At 38.4% G+C, this 19,363-nt stretch overlaps 1 protein-coding gene across 3 annotated transcripts in view; it reads left to right on the forward strand.

Moving 5' to 3' along the window:
• Window positions 1–19,363, forward strand: part of dpysl3 (dihydropyrimidinase like 3) — an 81,242-nt gene that overhangs the window by 55,671 nt on the left and 6,208 nt on the right. For 2 of the 3 annotated variants that reach the window (XM_030153723.1, XM_030153725.1), the window contains exons 11-13: window positions 1,146–1,316; window positions 11,192–11,371; window positions 16,479–16,650. In XM_030153723.1, the coding sequence (XP_030009583.1) occupies window positions 1,146–1,316; window positions 11,192–11,371; window positions 16,479–16,650 (523 nt within the window). The remainder of the gene's footprint in view (window positions 1–1,145; window positions 1,317–11,191; window positions 11,372–16,478; window positions 16,651–19,363) is intronic. The other variant, XM_030153724.1, reaches the window with a different exon arrangement.

The raw sequence follows: 19,363 nt of genomic DNA on the forward strand, positions 1-19,363 counted from the left end.
AAAAATACAAAATACAGAGGATGATATTATAATAAATGGGGATAAATCACTTAAGAAAGATTAAATAGAGAAAAATTCATCAGGGAACTGCCACAAAAGTAGCTCTGGGTCTTTATGGATTAAAACTAACATTCACCACTATAGTCAAGTTACGTTAATGGGTACAGTTTTCAGATTAAGTACTGATAAATGACATAATCTTTTGATGTTTTGTTATTGGAACCTTTCAACCACATCTATATACTATTTGTTAGCAAAAAGAATGCTAAATTAACAGCGGCTCTGGAAGTCTGACTCCGTAGCCTAGTGAGCTGTCAATCAAAGTCAACACCCATCTATAATTCACAGCAACCACATCCTTAATTTTTCAAAACATAGATTTTTAATATATAAAAAAGTGAGTATAAAGAATATATAGAATGAAAATTCACCCCTGTACAGTTATCATAAATGGAGAAATTAAGTGCAAAGACCAGGCTATAAACAAGTTTATTTCATGCTGTTTTAAAATGGAGGTCTACAGGGGTTGGTTCACTTTTGGAGGTCTGGAGGTCTACAGGGGTTGGTTCACTTTTGGAGGTCTGGAGGTCTACAGGGGTTGGTTCACTTTTGGAGGTCTGGAGGTCTACAGGGGTTGGTTCACTTTTGGAGCCAACAGTTTCATTTTTCAGCCGTGGAGGCTTCTTGGTCTTTGGTAGTGGGCAACTACCAACAACAGTTGTTGAATAAATGTGGGCAATTCTGTTTCCAAAAAAACAAGATGGTGACAGAAAAAACGCCCCTTATGAATAAGACAGTGTTTGAGTGTCACATGGTTTGTCCACCCCCCCCTCTTTAGGAGACTAGGTACCCTTATTCTGTCCCTTTCATTCCAATAGTAAAAGTGAATGTGATTTGCAGATTCAAACAGATTTTTTCACCCTTAATGCATGCACCGCTCCATCCTTGTATATAGAGGATCTTTGACTGAAGGCTTCAAACCACTGGTCCATAAACTTGTCCACTATTTAATTTTATGAATATTTTGGGATCTACATCCAACAGTTTCCTCATAGGCTCAACATACTGCTATACTATATATAGTTACTATGTAATTAATACAGTTATGACTTACTGTTTACCTTTTTTTGCTTGTTTCTTTCTAGACTACAGGGAAGATGGATGAGAACATGTTTGTGGCAGTCACCAGCACCAACGCAGCTAAGATCCTGAACCTGTACCCACGTAAGGGCCGGATTGCTGTGGGCTCTGACGCCGACCTGGTTATCTGGGATACAGACGCCATTCGCACCATCACTGCCAAGACACACAACTCGGTATGTTCACTATGCACAGGTTCTTTTATTTTTTTGTTTGTTAACACTCTAGCAACAAAACCATTGGTTGAATTCGTACCAAATTGGGTTTATAGTTTGCCTTTGACCCTGAATAGATGTGGTTACATTTTGGGAAAAGTAGGTCAAAGTTCAAATTTGTTATGAATTTTTTAAAATCTTTTTTTCCTATCCCATTTGCTTATAAAAGCTGAAATTTCAGATGTCTGTAAAAACATCAATTTAGTTTCAATTTACTTCAAACATGGCACATATATAGAGGCAACCGATATGATGACTCAAACCACATGCATAGACATGATGACATCAGCTGGATTGATGCCAAAATAAGCTACAATACGTGTGAGGGGCGGGGTTTATTGTGCCTGGAACCACTTGTTCTTTCTACAAACAATTTGAGAGAAGAAGTACTTGAAGATAATTAAGGCCTCTTCAGACTTGATTATGTAATCTTTACATTATCAAACTGAGCAGGGGTGTCAAACATAAGGGTCCAGTCCAGTCTGTGGGAGGAATTTGTGAAATGCAAAATTTACACCAAAGATATAATCAATTAAAGGTGTCAAAATTATTTTAGTTCAGGTTCCACATTCCATCTCAACTTGGTCAGACCAATAAAATACTATAATAGTAACCTATAAATAATGACAACCCCAATTTTTTTTTACTTTACTACTTTAGAGTAAAAAAGTTAAATTACGTGAAAATGCTTACATTTACAAACTATCCTTTCACCAAAAAAGTGGAATAACCTGAACAAATATGAACAACCTGAAATGTCTTAAGAGAAGTTATGAGAACTAAATGTTTTGTGCATTTGTTGTAATGCACATGTGTATATGATAAACTGAGGCATAATATCGTTGAAATTGCACTTATTTTTCTAAGAAAAATTTTAGGTTTTTCTTGCTATTCACATGCTATTTTTTTAAAGGATAGTTTGTAGATAATCAGTTTGTAAACATTTTCATCATGTAATTTTACTTTTTTTGTGCTGTTATTAATTTACTGGTCCGGCCCACTTTAGATCATGTTCAGCTGTCTGTGACCCCCTGAACTGACCTGAGTTTGACACCCCTGGTCCAGAGTAATGAACAGGGTCTGGACAGTTTAAGTATGTTTAGTTGTAAGAACTGAGATCAAATCAGTTTGATGAAAAGGCAGATAAAGGGTCTGACTAGAGGACTAGAGTAGAATGAGTAGTACTTGTGTAATTGTGTCTCCATCTGTTAGTGTGTGTGAGAGAGAGAGACAGATAAACAGAGGCACAGAGAGAGAGAGAGCGAGAGAGAGAGAGAGCACATTTTTGAGCAGCTTCCAGAGAGCTCTACGTTCCCCAGAACGGAAATGAAGTCTCAGTGGATGTTTGCTGCTAATACGACTCTCACTGTATTTGCCCCATGATCAGCTCTCGATGTAAAGTCAAACATCACTTAATCCAAAAACCCTTAGAAATGCATGAAATAAGGATTTGTAAAAGTATGGATTAAGCAGATACACGGGATAATCCCATCACAAACTACATACTATGAATGTCATGGATGCAAATATTTTCCAAAATGCCGTCCAACTACAGTTACTCATGCTGTGTATAATCAGGAGGCATTTCCTCATACACCATGGATTTCATATCCGATGTCACATATTTTACTTGTACATAACCACATTTTTCTTGTGATTGCAGCTGTAATGGGTTGACAGAATGACATTCAATGAGCAGGATTTTGTTAAATACTAACTTTTCAAATACCTTAAGATCCCCAGAGATCTGGAACATCTGCTGAGATCAGCGTCTTAAGAAAGGCCCAGTTTCATAAGAAGAAAACAGTTGAGGTCATGAGATGTTGGATTTCATGGGAAATATCTTGTTCTGCTGGCCTTTTGAATCTAACCTGTCAGTGCAACATCAACTCCTCTGTTTTCCTGAAGTCTCTGCTCTTTTGGGATTTAATCTGTGTTACAGTGGTGACGCTGTAGTGCTGCAGTGTGTTCATTTTAAATAACTGAATATTAACATTTTGGTATGCAATGTGACAACCGAATCCACATCTTGGTTTTGTCATAGATGCACATGTAAAATCTGATTTATTTGAAATACTTAATTACTTAAAGTACTTAAACAGTAGTGACAAGTAGTTTTCAAATAACTGAAAGCCTAGAATATTAATTCCCAGAAAACATAGGCCTGTCATGTTTTTTTTAGCATACTGTAGAAAATTTTAAGTTATTTGAAGGTTTTTACTTGAGTCAGTCTTCTAGTTTAGTTTTACAAATACATAAGTCTTCACATTTTTCTACAATAATTTAATTTTTCCACATTAAATTTAAAGTGTGAGATCTCAGGAATGACTGACAATTTCCTCTAATTTGCCCAAAAGTTACTTTCGATATATGGATAAACAGAAGAATATTTTGTGAGCCAGAGGTCAAAAGTCAAGGTTGGTGTGACCCAACCTTTGTACAAGCCGGTACAGCCCATAGTGTTCCACAGATGAACTCCACAGTGTTCCACAGATGTAGTCCACAGTGTTCGACAGATGTGGTCCACAGTGTTCCACAGATGAAGTCCACAGTGTTCCACAGATGAAGTCCACAGTGTTCCACAGATGTAGTCCACAGTGTTCCACAGATGAACTCCACAGTGTTCCACAGATGTAGTCCACAGTGTTCCACAGATGACGTCCATAGTGTTCCACAGATGAAGTCCACAGTGTTCCACAGATGAACTCCACAGTGTTCCACAGATGTAGTCCACAGTGTTCCACAGATGACGTCCATAGTGTTCCACAGATGTAGTCCACAGTGTTCCACAGATGTAGTCCACAGTGTTCGACAGATGTGGTCCACAGTGTTCCACAGATGAAGTCCACAGTGTTCCACAGATGAAGTCCACAGTGTTCCACAGATGTAGTCCACAGTGTTCCACAGATGACGTCCATAGTGTTCCACAGATGTAGTCCACAGTGTTCCACAGATGAAGTCCACAGTGTTCCACAGATGAAGTCCATAGTTTTCCAAAGATGAAGTCCACAGTGTTCCACAGATGTAGTCCACAGTGTTCCTCAGATGAAGTCCACAGTGTTCCACAGATGAAGTCCACAGTGTTCCACAGATGTAGTCCACAGTGTTCCACAGATGAAGTCCACAGTGTTCCACAGATGAAGTCCACAGTGTTCCACAGATGTAGTCCACAGTGTTCCACAGATGACGTCCATAGTGTTCCACAGATGAAGTCCACAGTGTTCCACAGATGAAGTCCACAGTGTTCCACAGATGTAGTCCACAGTGTTCCACAGATGACGTCCATAGTGTTCCACAGATGTAGTCCACAGTGTTCCACAGATGTAGTCCACAGTGTTCCACAGATGAAGTCCATAGTTTTCCACAGATGAAGTCCACAGTGTTCCACAGATGTAGTCCACAGTGTTCCACAGATGAAGTCCACAGTGTTCCACAGATGTAGTCCACAGTGTTCCACAGATGAAGTCCACAGTGTTCCACAGATGTAGTCCACAGTGTTCCACAGATGAAGTCCACAGTGTTCCACAGATGTAGTCCACAGTGTTCCACAGATGAAGTCCACAGTGTTCCACAGATGTAGTCCACAGTGTTCCACAGATGAAGTTCGTAGTGTTCCACAGATGAAATCCACAGTGTTCCACAGATGTAGTCCACAGTGTTCCACAGATGTAGTCCACAGTGTTCCACAGATGAAATCCGTAGTGTTCCACAGATGAAGTCCACAGTGTTCCACAGATGAAGTCCACAGTGTTCCACAGATGAAGTCCACAGTGTTCCACAGATGAAATCCACAGTGTTCCACAGATGAAGTCCATAGTGTTCCACAGATGAAGTCCACAGTGTTCCACAGATGAAGTCCACAGTGTTCCACAGATGAAGTCCATAGTGATCCACAGATGAAGTCCATAGTGATCCACAGATGAAGTCCACAGTGTTCCACAGATGTAGTCCATAGTGATCCACAGATGAAGTCCATAGTGTTCCACGGATGAAGTCCATAGTGATCCACAGATGAAGTCCATAGTGATCCACAGATGAAGTCCACAGTGTTCCACAGATGTAGTCCGTAGTGTTCCACAGATGAAGTTCGTAGTATTCCACAGATGAAATCCATAGTGTTAACCAGAGGCCAGAAGAGCTGAGATGGACCAATTAACAAGGAAGTCACATTGGGAATGTACCTGGAAAGATACTGTTTATTTCACAAACATTTGCTGAACTATGCTTGGATTAGTGCAGATTTTAGTAGTCATAGTAGAAGTAGTGCCTAGTTTTCAGACAGAAACATCTACCTTATGATGGTTCCTGGAGCAAGATCTAGAAGTAATGCAAGTACAGCATGTTATTTATACATGTCACACACACACACACACAGATGCTGGATGTACAGGTTAGTGTACCTGGCATATGTGGGTAATCAGGTCTCTGTCCTGACACCAACCCCTCAGCAGCAGAGGAAGTGTCCACACAGGCTATTAAGGCTTCACCAGCCCAGTGCACTTCCTGTTTATTCAGAAATAGACCAGTTAGCCCAGAAGATGACAGGCAGCTGTGGGAGATGGGGGAGGGTAAAAACACTGAAAATAACCTAACAGAACAAGAGGAAAAGGATGACAGCAGCATTTGCTCACTTACATCAAAAATATTTTACTTACAATATAGATGATGTTTTTGATAAGCATTGTGCGTCATAAACAGATGATCTGACAGCGGTGTCAGAGAGTTGTCCAAGATCATGATAGTGTTGGATAATTCCACTCACCCACTCCATTTGGTGCTGGTCAGGACAGGAACATATTAAGTGAGAGTCTGATTCCACCCAAATGCATCACTGAACCACACAGGAAATCAGCCTGTGGCCATCAGACTGTTTAATGCCTCATTATAACCACTTAATTGGAATTCAATTTAATTCAATACTTTATTGTCATTGTATAAGAAAAAGAACATGAGATAGTAGTTCAGGCACCTTTCAGGCAGACATAGCAAGACAAATACAAAAACAAAATTAAAGTACATCTCCAAAGTGCAATGAACTAGCATCAAACATAGAACAATGAATGTAACAGTGCAGCAGTTCAAGTGAAAGTACAGGTGGGTGGGTGGGGGATTATGGAAGGAGTGGGGTGTATGAAGGGTGCTGCATCTACAAGTCCAGTTCACAGATATTGTAGTTATGTGGGAGATGTGGTGTGAGGGGGTTGGCTGGGGGTGAGACTGAGGGTAAAGTGTTCAATCAACAGCCTCACTATGTGGGGGTATAGGCTGTGACCCAGTCTGCTGGTTCTGGTCTGGATGGATTTGTATCTTCTACACACAACAATATTTTTGCTCACTTATTTTTTTTTTGTTCAAAGTGTTTTTATTACATATTGAGTCATCCAGAAAAGCCTAATACAGTCATTATTATTATTATTATTATTTATTTTTTTTTTTTTTTTTTATACCCAAACCCATGAACATTCCCACCCTGTTGCACCATAAAAAATGATAATTAACAATAATAATAAATAAATAAAAAAATAAGGAACCCAGATATTAGTCACAGACTTGTATTAATAAGACTATTCGGCAATAAGTGAGGGATCTACCTCTTTTATGTGATTCAGAACAGGTTGCCAGGTACTGAAAAACTTATTGGCACATCCTCTTATAGAATATTAAATTTTTTTTTCCAATGTTAAATGATGTAAAAGATCCAGAAACCAAGATTTAAATGTTGGAGGTTGTTTATCTTTCCATTTAAGTAGTATTAGTCTATGAGCTAGAAGAGTGGCGAAGGCAATTAGATTTTTAGATTTTTGGTTAAAATGAAAAGAATGTAATGTAATGCCAAATATTGCAATTGTTGCCTCAGGTTCAACATGAGACCCTGTTACATTAGGAAGAAATTTAAATATAGACTGCCAAAAGTTTTTCAGTTTTGAACAAAACCAGAGCATATGAGACAGTCTGGCCAGTTCAGCTTCACAGCAATCACAAGTATACAGTATAGAAAGAAATATACACTTCTTTATGTATATTTCTTTCTATACTGTATATATATCGCTATACCCTAAACCCTATATTCAGACTTATATAGCTATATATGTATGTTTGTATATTTAGAGCTTTATATATATGTATATGCTTTTCTTTTTTGTTGTATTGATAATTTCTTTCCAGCTACTTTTTTTTATTATACTTGAATGGAGCAACTGTAACACCCAATAATTTCCCCCTGGGATTAATAAAGTATTCTGATTCTGATCCTCAGTGTAAAGGTACTATGGCAGCAGCTTCAAACTCTGTCTCCAGATGGAGCAACAGAAAGAACTGGACTAATAATATGCTTTCTCCAAATGTGGAGTAGATCCGTTGAGGATCCGTGGGTTCTTACATAATGATGTCACCCCTTCATTTCCTGCTTGACATCCATCCAGATAAAATAACAGCAGAGGACCAGAAAATAGCAGCTCCCAGCTCCAATAAATCCACCTTAATGGATAGTCTGATGCAAGGCCAAACAGGAGCAGTTGTTTTTACCAGTGCTCTGTGCTGCCTGTCCTCTTTAAAGTAACTCTGTGTCTTCGTTTGTTATCAGTTTAATCCTCCATCTGGTCTGCATTGCTTGTTGTTGTAAACACAGAAATACATATTCGGAGACATAAGCAGGAACACACACTCCAAGACACACACTGCTCAGCCATGACATCATGTTTGGCACACACTAGGTCTTAGTTATGTCCTGTTCTGGCCTGAATTTGGACGGCAACAGAAAACAGGGCCGTGTGCAGAGGAAATAAGCAACAATGGAATGAGGGGAGGGGGCCATCACAGATCACAAACACATAGAGAAAGGAAAGTAGCAGCAGGGAAAACTGGAAGAGGATGAATAGTTTATGAGGATGAGAAAAATGAAAGGGACGAGATAAATCAACTGAGAACGTGTGAGGTAAAGAAATAAAGAAGCTAGAGGTAGAGAGACGATTTAACGGCAGCTGTTTGTACACGTCAGAGAGTAAGAAATAGGATGAATGAAGAAGAGTGATGTTTTTTCTTCCATTTGCTTTGTTTTTTTCCCAACTTTATCTGATCTGTTCTTAGAAGGAGCATTCAGGAGGTTTTATATAGCTGTTTTTATTTTACTGTTTATATATATATGTATATGCCAAATACACATCTATCTATCTATCTATCTATCTATCTATCTATCTATCTACAGATTCACTGAAAACTCCTCTGTACATTTTTTTTCCAAAAGCAAATTATTTCATTTGGTTCTTTCTGTATCTCTAGGTAATAGGTCATATTGTCATGCTTTTAGCATTCTCTCATATTTAAGTTTTTTGTACTACATATTGGTTAAGCTCAGTGGCTCAAAAATGCTAATCATGAAAAATTTGAAAACAGAGAGAACAGGAAAAAACAAAAACATTTGCTGTCCAAAGTGTTCTAAGTATTCCAGACATCTGTTTAAATTCCTGGAAATGGTCTTAGTGGAATTGTCTTTTTTGTAAACTAACAAAGTAAATCTTAACATCAACCACATAAAGTCCAAAGACATGCAACAAAACTAAAATGGATAGCATATGATAGTAAATTTATGCCATCCAAAATTGACCAAAACTATAAATATTGGGTAACCAAGGGAGTTACAGCTTGGTGTGTTCTGGAAAATAGGCTGGAGAGTTTCCAAACTTTGGCACAAAAATATCAATTTGAGAAACATGATTTTTTCCGTTATCTTCAAATGAGAGACTGTTATAAAGGGGAAATACAGGTGGGACCCTCCATGGAAGAGAGCGATGTGATTCAAATCATGACTAAAGCATATAAACATAGTAATATTAGGATAATCTCAGCATTATATAAAGCTTAAATAAATCTCCATAAGCAAACAACTTACTATGTAAAAGTGAAATGGGAAAGAGAATTTGACATAGAAATTGATGATATAGATTGGCTAAACATGTGGAAATTGCATCGTACAACTACTAGCTCTCAGACATGGAGGGAATTTGCCTGGAAAAATCTTATAAGATTTTTTATTTCACCCAAGTTTAAAAGTAAACAGTTCCAGAGGCATCAGGAATGTTGGAGAGAATGCGGGGAGATGGATGTTGACCATTCTCATGTTTTTTGGAAATGTTCAAAACTTTCAGAATATTGGGAAATGATCTGCAATGTCCTATGTCAAGTATTAGGGTACACAATTCCAAAGAAACCTGAAATTCTTTATTTATGCAACTTTGGTGATGGCACTATACGTGAATACGATAAATATTTGGTAAAGGGGATGTTGATAGCTGCAAAAAAATGTATAACAAGGAATTGGGGGAAGATGAACGTACCATCAAAGGATCATTGGATAACTACGATCGAGGACATATTTCTAATGGAAAAACTAACACACAGATTGAGACTACAAGAACCACAAATGAACAAAAAGTGGAAAAAATGGACATTATATAAGCAAAATAGTTGATAAGACTGCGCTACCCAGACTTATTTATGTTGTCATGTTTTTTTTTTGTTGTTCTTTTAAAGCTAATAAAATATAAGTTAAAAGAAAAAAAAAAAATCTTAACATCAACACAAAAATGAAGAGGAAATGGTATCAACTAGCTAATTTCCCTTGATTTAAATGTGTGTTTAGAGGCAGTTTAAGCTCTTCTGTAACATAATTAAAGAATATTCTTAGGTGTCATCATTCCATGTTTGAGTTCTTGTGGATGTTAAGATGGGCACAGGATAAAATCTACTGTGTACATCATTAACCCAATAAAGACCCAGTACTACTTTTGTGGCAGTCCCTATATGATTTTTTTTCCTCTATTTTTAACTTTTCTTAAGTGATTTGTCACCATTCATTCAAATACTAGCGCGTTGACCCATGGCGATCCATGGGTTTTAGATGTAATAGTTTTTATGCTGTTGTGTATTCGTGCATGCTGTACTGTATTTGTCCAGCAGTCCTGAGTTCTGGGTATAGCAATGTGATTGTAAGGCCATTGTATTCCAAAATTACTAATATCTCCCAAAATTTTGGTCCTATCAACTTGCTGTTTTGCTGCTGTCTTCCTTGACAAAAAATACATGTTTGCCAGACTGCAGCAGTCAGCTCTTTTTGGATTTTGTGTGAATCCCAAGGCACACACACACATGCACACAGAGGCCACTTTGCTTTTATAATATAGATTATGCTCAGTATTTTGCATTCTTAAGTGAAAATCAGGTATTTTCCAACATTTAATTAACTGATCGTGATTGATGACCATAAAAGCTCAAATTAAAGTTGAGGGTTATTGTATCAGAAACAAAGAAAATGGAGTAAAAGTGACTTTTCTGGTAAAATATATCATTAACTGAACATAAAAACAAGTGTGTCCATCCACTGTCATTGATCCAACTCCATGGGTTTTACTGGTGAATCAATATTGTAGAAGATGACGGTGTTTCCATGTTCACTATGGAGCCTCTGAACGTCCAAATGGGTCATATCTGATGACCATGAAAAGATGAAAAACTGCATTTTACACCAATTATTTACATGGATTGAAAGGATTAGTGGATTAGCAGGTGTTTAACTTTTTATATCAGTAAATGATTTTGGTCATTGGTGTATGTTTGGGTCTGTATGGGTTAAAAAGGTGATTAATATACAAAAAGAATCCTTAATGTCTCTTGTCTGTCCTCAGGTCATGAAGAACACTTAAATATATCATCAGTTATATATATCTGTAATTCGTTTTATAGAAATATATGAATCAGTAAATCACCCATTTACCCGTATTAAAGCTGTTCATGGTTCTCTTGGTGAACTGTGTGCCCCTTTGTTGTGTTTCGCTCCTTAGGCTGCTGAGTACAATGTGTTTGAGGGCATGGAGCTGCGTGGAGCCCCACTGGTGGTGATCTGTCAGGGGAAGATTGTCCTGGAAGACGGAAACCTGCACGTCACCTCTGGCGTGGGGCGCTTTATTCCTTGCTCTTCCTTCCCGGACTTTGCTTACAAACGTGTTAAAGCCAGAAAGCAGGTAAGACTTTAGTGCATTTATTTATAATTTTTTTTTAGTTCACAGACAAGTCTTTGTCCTTTGCATGAATTTCCAGAAACTTCGAATTTCGGACTATTCGTTTGGGGTTCTTTGGCTTTAACGTACAAAAGGACTACATGGACAAATCATTAAAAAGTATTACTGTTTTTCAGGTATTTGAGTATTCATTTTTCAGACAGCATTTTACTTTTACTTCTGTTTTCTGTTTTATACGTCTGAAAATCTTCATAACGTGTAGTTTGTGTCGTCTTTGTCGTCGTCTTAGCAATTTCTTCAAACATCTTCTCTCACAAAACTACTGCTTGGATTCATTTCAAATTTTATATGTAAATTCCTTGGGACAATGTCTACAAAGTTTCTTCACAGTTTTGAGAAATTTGGATTTTTGACTAATTTTGAAATATTAAAATTTGCCTTTACTTATAATGGTCCATACTTTGATGGCTTTTAACAGAAATGGTTAGAGATATCAATATAGTTAATATTGAGCTCTGATAGGAAGTCATTTATGGACTTTCATTTGGGTCCATGATCTTTGACCTTGACTGACATTGAAGGGTCAAACTCAAGGTCACCAATGGCTACATTTCAACAGTCTTTTTCTCCAAAACTACTGGTTGGATTAATTTCAAATGGGCCATATTTTTATGGTGTATAACATGGAAATTATTATATATATACATCAATATAGTTACTATTGAGCACTGATAGGAAGTTATATATGGACTTTCATTTAATTAGTTGAGTTCTCCAGTGAAAGTACCACCCACTTCTACTGGGAGATTAATCTTCTGCATCAAGACCACGGGACTCTAACATAGCGGCAGAACCTGACAACCTCACATATTCAACTTGTTATTGATTCTTGATAGAACATGCCGGTGAGATACAGGGACATTGGTCTTATTTTTTTACTGACAGTATTATCTCATCTCTCCATAATTTGGTACAGCTTCTTGGCATTTCTCTTACGTGAGAAGAGGGACCACCAGGTACTATCAGAGATCATTTCTATTATCACTGTCACTGAGGTTTTAATTGAACTTAAGCCACTAAACATGATACTTACAAATCACAGAGCAGTTGGTCCACAGTCATCGCTCTGTCAGTGTGTATGTGTATCATCATGATGTGACACAGTGCACTGAGCTTCACTTTAAGAATATTTCTGAATCAACTTTGCAGATTTTCATATCAGCTCTGCCTTGATAAACTAACCACAGATTTGAGTCGATATTCTGTATTCTATGTACTACTTTATTCAAGGCTAAAAAGATCTTACTACAATGTTTATACCCTTCCCTCCCCCTTTGGGGGTATGGTTTTTGGTTTGGTTTGTTTCTTTGTTTGTTTGTTGACACTTAAGTAGAAAAACTATTGGTTCAATTCATACCAAATTGAGTTTATAGATTGCCAGTGACCCAGAATAGATGTCATTACATTTTGGGAAAGGTAGGTCACAGTTAAAATTTTTTATGATTTTTAAAAAATCTTCCCATTTACTTATAATGGGTGAAATACGTGCAAGAGGTGGGGTTTGTTGTGCATGGCACCACTTGTTTCACAAATTATATTCAATTTCATTCTTTCCTTCATTGTTGCATCACTTATGGCTGCAGTGATAATGAAAACAACATCGCAGTAGTTTACACAGTGTTGCTGTGACAACCAAACATGCTGAGGGAGTATCATACCTGCAGTGGAAATGCAATACACTGGACAAACTGAGACAAATTGTTCCAAATCAAGCTCATACTGGCAGTGGAAAAACTGCAAAAGGCTTAATGCATTTTGAGCTGAATTATCATTTATTTCTGATCCATATCACTGTGTAATTTCCAAAATTAAGGTCCAGATAGACAGGACACAAAAAGACTGTCAATGAAACAGTCAAACATGACTAATGTAACAGGATGAAAACAACTTAACAACAGGATCAAGATGAGTAAAGGAGACTGGACTGTGAGGAAAAGGCGCCATAATGTCACATAACTGTTTACTAAAATTTTTTATTGTATTTGAAATTAGAATGTTGTAATAGCCTTGACATTATTTGCTATCACATGAAGATCAGTTTGCTTTGCCTTAGGCCTATTTATTACTGTAATGCTATACTGTCCTGTACCGTACAGTACTATACTATACTATACTATACTATACTATACTATACTATACTATACTATACTATACTGTTATATGTATTTCAGAGTTTTCTCCACTTTTATTGCAGTAAATTGGAAGCAGTGGCTATACTTTTTTCAGTATCTTTTAATAAGTATCTAGAGTAAAGAACTTCTTCCACATTTGTTGTTTTTAAAAAGCTGCATTGAAGGTTACAGCAAAATACACAAAATGACATCTATGTCGGGCAGAAACCTCGTAAGGCTATTTTTGGTGGTTTTGTTTTTGTTCTTGTTGTTTTTTTGGGTTTTTTTGTCATAAAATGATTCTACTGGTCAGTCTTCACATTGTCCTGACAGTTTTTGAAATATTTAACCAATCAAAAGTGTTGAAAACGGCTTGTGACTTTCCTGAAAAATAACCCTTTTGGACATAAGAGGTTTCCACCCAACAGCAGCAATGAGCACCTTAGAAGTGGTCGCTCAGTACCATAATTGTTGCCAAACTATAAACAAACTAAATGGAAGGAAGCATATTTGTAGCTTTAGAGAATCATTCTTCTTAGGTGACACACTCCAGTCAGTGAAGAGAGATAAGAACTGAGAGGATCAGGAGTGTTGGGAGGCAGGTGTCAGGTGTCAGGACTTTTTGGACAGTGAGTTAGAAGGTTCTGGAGGTCAAGATGAACTGGAAGTAACTGTGTGATGATGGAAAGAAAACAGGGAGGCAGCAAAGTGGGATGTGGGGGAGATAGACTAAGTCTGACATCAGCCTCCAAGGTTCAGCCGCAGGGTGCTGGCTACGGTTACAAGCTGTAATGTGAAAAGGGTCCATGCAGCCAGGGTGGTCCGAGCTTTGTCATCATAGTTTTATAAAGGATGCAGCCACCTTCTTAGACCTACCACACACTTAGTTCAAATCAGTGCCAGGTCGGTGAATTGTTAGAGTCACAACACTGATTGAATTGTGCTGGAGGTTTAAAGTAAAGACAGATCAAACATAATTAAAATATAAATATTTTTATAGAATGTGATATTATATTCTAGTGCAGAGTGGTGGTGCACAGCTGCTTACCCACCACGTCCCAGATCTGGCATCATTAAACATTTTCCACAGTATCAAAGGTCAATGAAACATATGAAAAGTGGCCACATTTAACAGTTTCATTTATAACACTTTAAAACAGACATTACTTTTGGCTTGTCGCCTTCTTTCATATGGTCATGGAGATTTCCTCATTTCCTAATTCACCGCTGGCTGATGATGAGATGCTGGAGCTGTAGTAACAGTGTGCTGTTTATCTTGGTAGAAGTTGCTGTTATGCCTTCTTCATTTCACAGATGTCTCTTTTCAAAGCAGGACAGAGCTTCCAAAGTTCCACTGAGTCATGGTACTGACAGACTGATGGACAGACACACTCAGTTACAGCAAAATATTCAGATCTTGCTTTGGAAATATGCAAATACTGCCTTTTGAGCTCCATTGTTTTTGAAGGTTTTGCTTTCTTTGTGTATAATGTGTCCCTTCTAACCAACTGATAGACCATGAGCTATTGTGAAGGCCAGTGTCAACTGCGTCGTAGTCGTGGTCTTCATTAGCAGTTTCTTCAAACATCTTCTCCGGCACAACTATTGGTCGGATTCATTTCAAATTTTATATATAGCTTCCATGGGACAATGTCTACAAAGTTTGTTCACAGTTTTGAAAAATTTAGATTTTTGATTAGTTTTTGAAATCTTCAAATTTTGCCTTTACTTATAATGGGCCATATTTTGATGGTTTATAACATGGTAATGGTTCGAGATATCAATATAGTTACTATTGAGCACTGATTGGAAGTCATATATGGACTTTCATTTGTGTTCATGACCTTTGACCTTGAGTGACATTGAAGGGTCTAACTAAAGGTCACCAATGTCTACATTTCAAAAATTTTCTTCTCCAAAACTATTGGTCAAGTTTCATTTTGTATGTAGCTCCTTATGTAGGAAATCATATATGGACTTTTCATTGAATGTCTTGAGTTCTCCTCCAGTGAAGGTACCACCCACTTCTATTGGTTGACTGATCTCCTGCATCAAGACCACAGGACAACCTCACAAATTCAAGTTTTTATTGATTGTTGATAGAACATGCCATTACAGGGCCACTGGTCCTATTTTTTATGTTAATGTAAATGTGTACATCTGGTTCTAAGCATAAAAACTGAATAAGTTCCACAGTGACACAAGAAACCATATAATACATAACTCGTTTTGTGTCCGAGTCCGAGGCCAAAAGGGTACCCTCTCCCGGATTGGAGAAGAGTCACTGCCCCAAGTGGAGGAGTTTAAGTATCTTAGGGTCTTGTTTGCAGGTGAGGGAAGATTGGAATGAGAGCTCAACAGGAGGATCAGGGCAGCGTGGGCAGTATTGCAGATGCTGTACCGGTCTGTTGGTCGATCTGCGTTCCTACCCTCACCTATGGTCATGAGCTGTTGTGACTAACATGACAAGATCGTGGATCAAAGTGATGGAAATGAGTTTCCTTCGCAGGGTGGATGGCCTCTCCCTTAGAGATAGGGTGAGGAGTTTGGCCATCAGGGAGGGGCTCAGAGTAGAGCCACTGCTCCTCCACATCCAGAGAAGCCAGCTGAGGTGGTTTGGGCATCTGCTCAGGATGTCTGACGGATGCCTCCTTGGTGAGGTATTCCGAGTGTGTCCAACCAGGAGGAGACCCCAGGGCAGACCCAGGACACACTGGAGGGACTACGTCTCTCGGCTGGCCTGGGAATGCCTGGGAATCCCCCTGGAGGAAATAGTAGAGGTGGCTGGGGAGGGGGAAGTCTGGGCCTCTACTCAGGCTGACCCAGATAAAGCGGAAGAAGATGGATGGATGGATGGATGGATGTTTTGTGTTACTAAATACTACGTGTCAGTCTGTGTTTTCACCTCTGTCTTCTGTCTCTGTCCGTCTGTCCTGCAGCTGGCCGTCCTGAGGGCAGTACCCAGGGGAATGTACGACGGCCCTGTGTCTGAATTCTCCATGTCCCGTGGTGGTACCCCCTCAGCCTCAGCGCGGACCTCTCCCACCAAACAGCCTGTCAGAAACCTGCACCAGTCTGGATTTAGTCTAGCAGGTAACCCTGCACCCTGCGGTGAGCCCAGCTTCTTAATACAACCCCCCACTCTCTGTCACCCAGTCCTACATTTCATCCACTTTGGTTTGCTCTGATTTATGCTGTGTGCAGTCGGATCAAAAGGAGTGTGTACACCACCACCGGTACTTGTCCATGCTGTGATGTAAAACATGTCGTGTGGTCTCAGCATGTTGTTGCTCTCCATGAACGGTCTGTTTTACAGTGCTTATCTCTGAGGGTCTGCGGAGACAAAACAAGCATGTGAACAAACCTAATCTCTCATTATTGTGTTTCATAATTTATTTCATGGACAGTTTGACATGCCTTTTCCTGTGGTTTATCATGCCTCTTTTAAATACATGATCCAGTGTTTATATGGCAGTTTGTTTGTGCATGTCATTAATTTGTCTAGTTAAGTTTAATTAGGATTAATGTGTCATACTGAATTTATTATGTACAGTTTGTCAAAGTTGTCTGTTTTTGAATCAGCATGATTAGAGGTTAAGGCAAAGTGAAACTTCAGACTGCAATTTTAGCTGCTCTCATTTATACTGTGCCTAATCTTCTTAACTCTGTTACATCAGTCACCCTTCACTGACTCACCTCTTAAATATTTCCCTTCAGTCTCCAACAAAACTCTAACATCTAACTTGTTCCAGTATTTCACACTCCCCTTATAATTGCTCTAGAGGACTTTTAGATCTGGACCGGCAGCTCCGTTGGAATATAATCTGTGGTTACATTTCTCTATTTAAATCATGTTTTGACCTAAGGCCCAACATGGTACCCTACACATAACTTCACTCCAAACATCTGGACACGGTCTATTAGGAATCCTATTGTATTTGAGAGATCACATCTGTTCGATTATGCAGAGCTGCTGAATGACACTCTGATTATGTCCATATGTAAAGGTCAACACTGGATTAGCTGAGATTTAGAAAACAAGTGTGCAAAATTGTTTTTGTCAGGCTACCAAACAGTGAAACTGTGTGTACACAGTGAAATCACAAACCAGATCGTCAGTGTTTCCACTGTTATCACCAGAGCAGCAAAAACTGTTAGCTCGTCATTCTGTCCCTTCCTGACACAGTACATGTGGAACCTTATAACAATGAGAGCAACCACGTAGAACAGATGCACATACTGTACGTACAACATCTGAAAGAAACAGAAACACAGTAACTCGAAGAATGACTGTGACTTCCTTCAGGGTCATGACTTGGTTAAATTAACTCATAAAGACCCAGTGCTACTTCTGTGACAGTTCCCAAATGGATCTTTCCTTCTATTTAACCTTTCTATCATCTGTATTTTGAATTTTTTTCAGTGAAAATCAGGTACATTACTATATTTAATTTACTGATCATGTAGATGTTCATAAAAGCTGAGGGTTATTATATTGGAAACAGGGAAAACTGAAGCAAAGATATCAATAACTGAACATAAAAACAAGTGTCTCCATCCACCGTCATTATCAAAATCTGTAGGTTTTACTGGTGAATCAACATTGTAGATGATGACGGTGTTTCCACGGTAACTACAGAGCCTCTGAATGTCCAAATGGGTCATATTCGATGACCATGAAAAGATGACACATTGATAGGATTAGTGGATCAAAAGGTATTAAACATTTTAGATCAGGAGATGGTTTTGGTTGATGGTGGATGTTTGGGTCTTTATGGGTTAAATTTATTTCTGTTATTTTAAAATGAAAGTTTATAGAATGATGTTTAGCCTGGGGCTTTGTTGCAACCTGTCTTTACAAGCATAATTGATGTGTGGTTCCACATGGATGTAAAAAAGATGATGACTTCCACTGGAAAGAATTTCTACAATGAGGTACATAAATTAGAAGGGAGTTGGACTGCTCCTGGTTTCCCAGGCTTGTAATGGTCGTGTGTGTGTTAAAGAACGTGACTATTTGTGCATGGGGGTTCTTGTGTATATGTACAGTATGAATGTCCTCCCTCAGAATGACTCACTCTTCTATATACAGTATTTGTGTTTTTTCTCCAGGGCCACCACCTGCAGAGTAGATTTACTTGTCTGGAAGGAGATGGGATGGTTTACTTAGATCCAGTTTATCATGGCCTGACATCATTGGACTTTCCATTTATATACTCAGTGGTAATTTGTTGCAGCAGACACCCTGGCTCATCCTTTGGAAACACCGTGCTTTATGTCAAACCGGAGCTTCTTTTGTTAATATTTCAGCAGCACTTTTTCAGCACATGGTTTGTTCAAAATGTGACACATACCATACATCACAGACAATAATAATGTGTCTTGCAGAAACTGCTACCACCTGGAAAGTAATAAAGTAATAATAATTATTTGTGCTGTGTGACAGCCCAAACACTGTTCTTCACAGCACAAGCCTGAAGAGAATGACACACAGCTACTATATATTACAGTAAAGTAAAAACAGCAAATGAATATTTAATTCTACAAATAACTCGATGTATTTAGACTTGTGATGTCGAGTTCTCTAATTTAGCAAATGGGAAAAGAGCAGAAGGAAAGACTCTAAATCCTTTTTGCATCTGTTTTATCTTCCCTCAACAGAAAGCACCAGCACAAGACTAATAACAGAAATAAATAAAAAGTATTAAACCAATTTCCACTGTAACAGCACTTCTGCTTCATGTGGATTCCTGGAAACTAGTCTTATGTGTTGGGGGGAATAAAATGTAGATTCACATCTACATTGATTGAGCATCGGGTGGAA

Source organism: Sphaeramia orbicularis, chromosome 14 (assembly GCF_902148855.1).
Source record: "Sphaeramia orbicularis chromosome 14, fSphaOr1.1, whole genome shotgun sequence".
NCBI lineage: Eukaryota > Metazoa > Chordata > Actinopteri > Kurtiformes > Apogonidae > Sphaeramia > Sphaeramia orbicularis.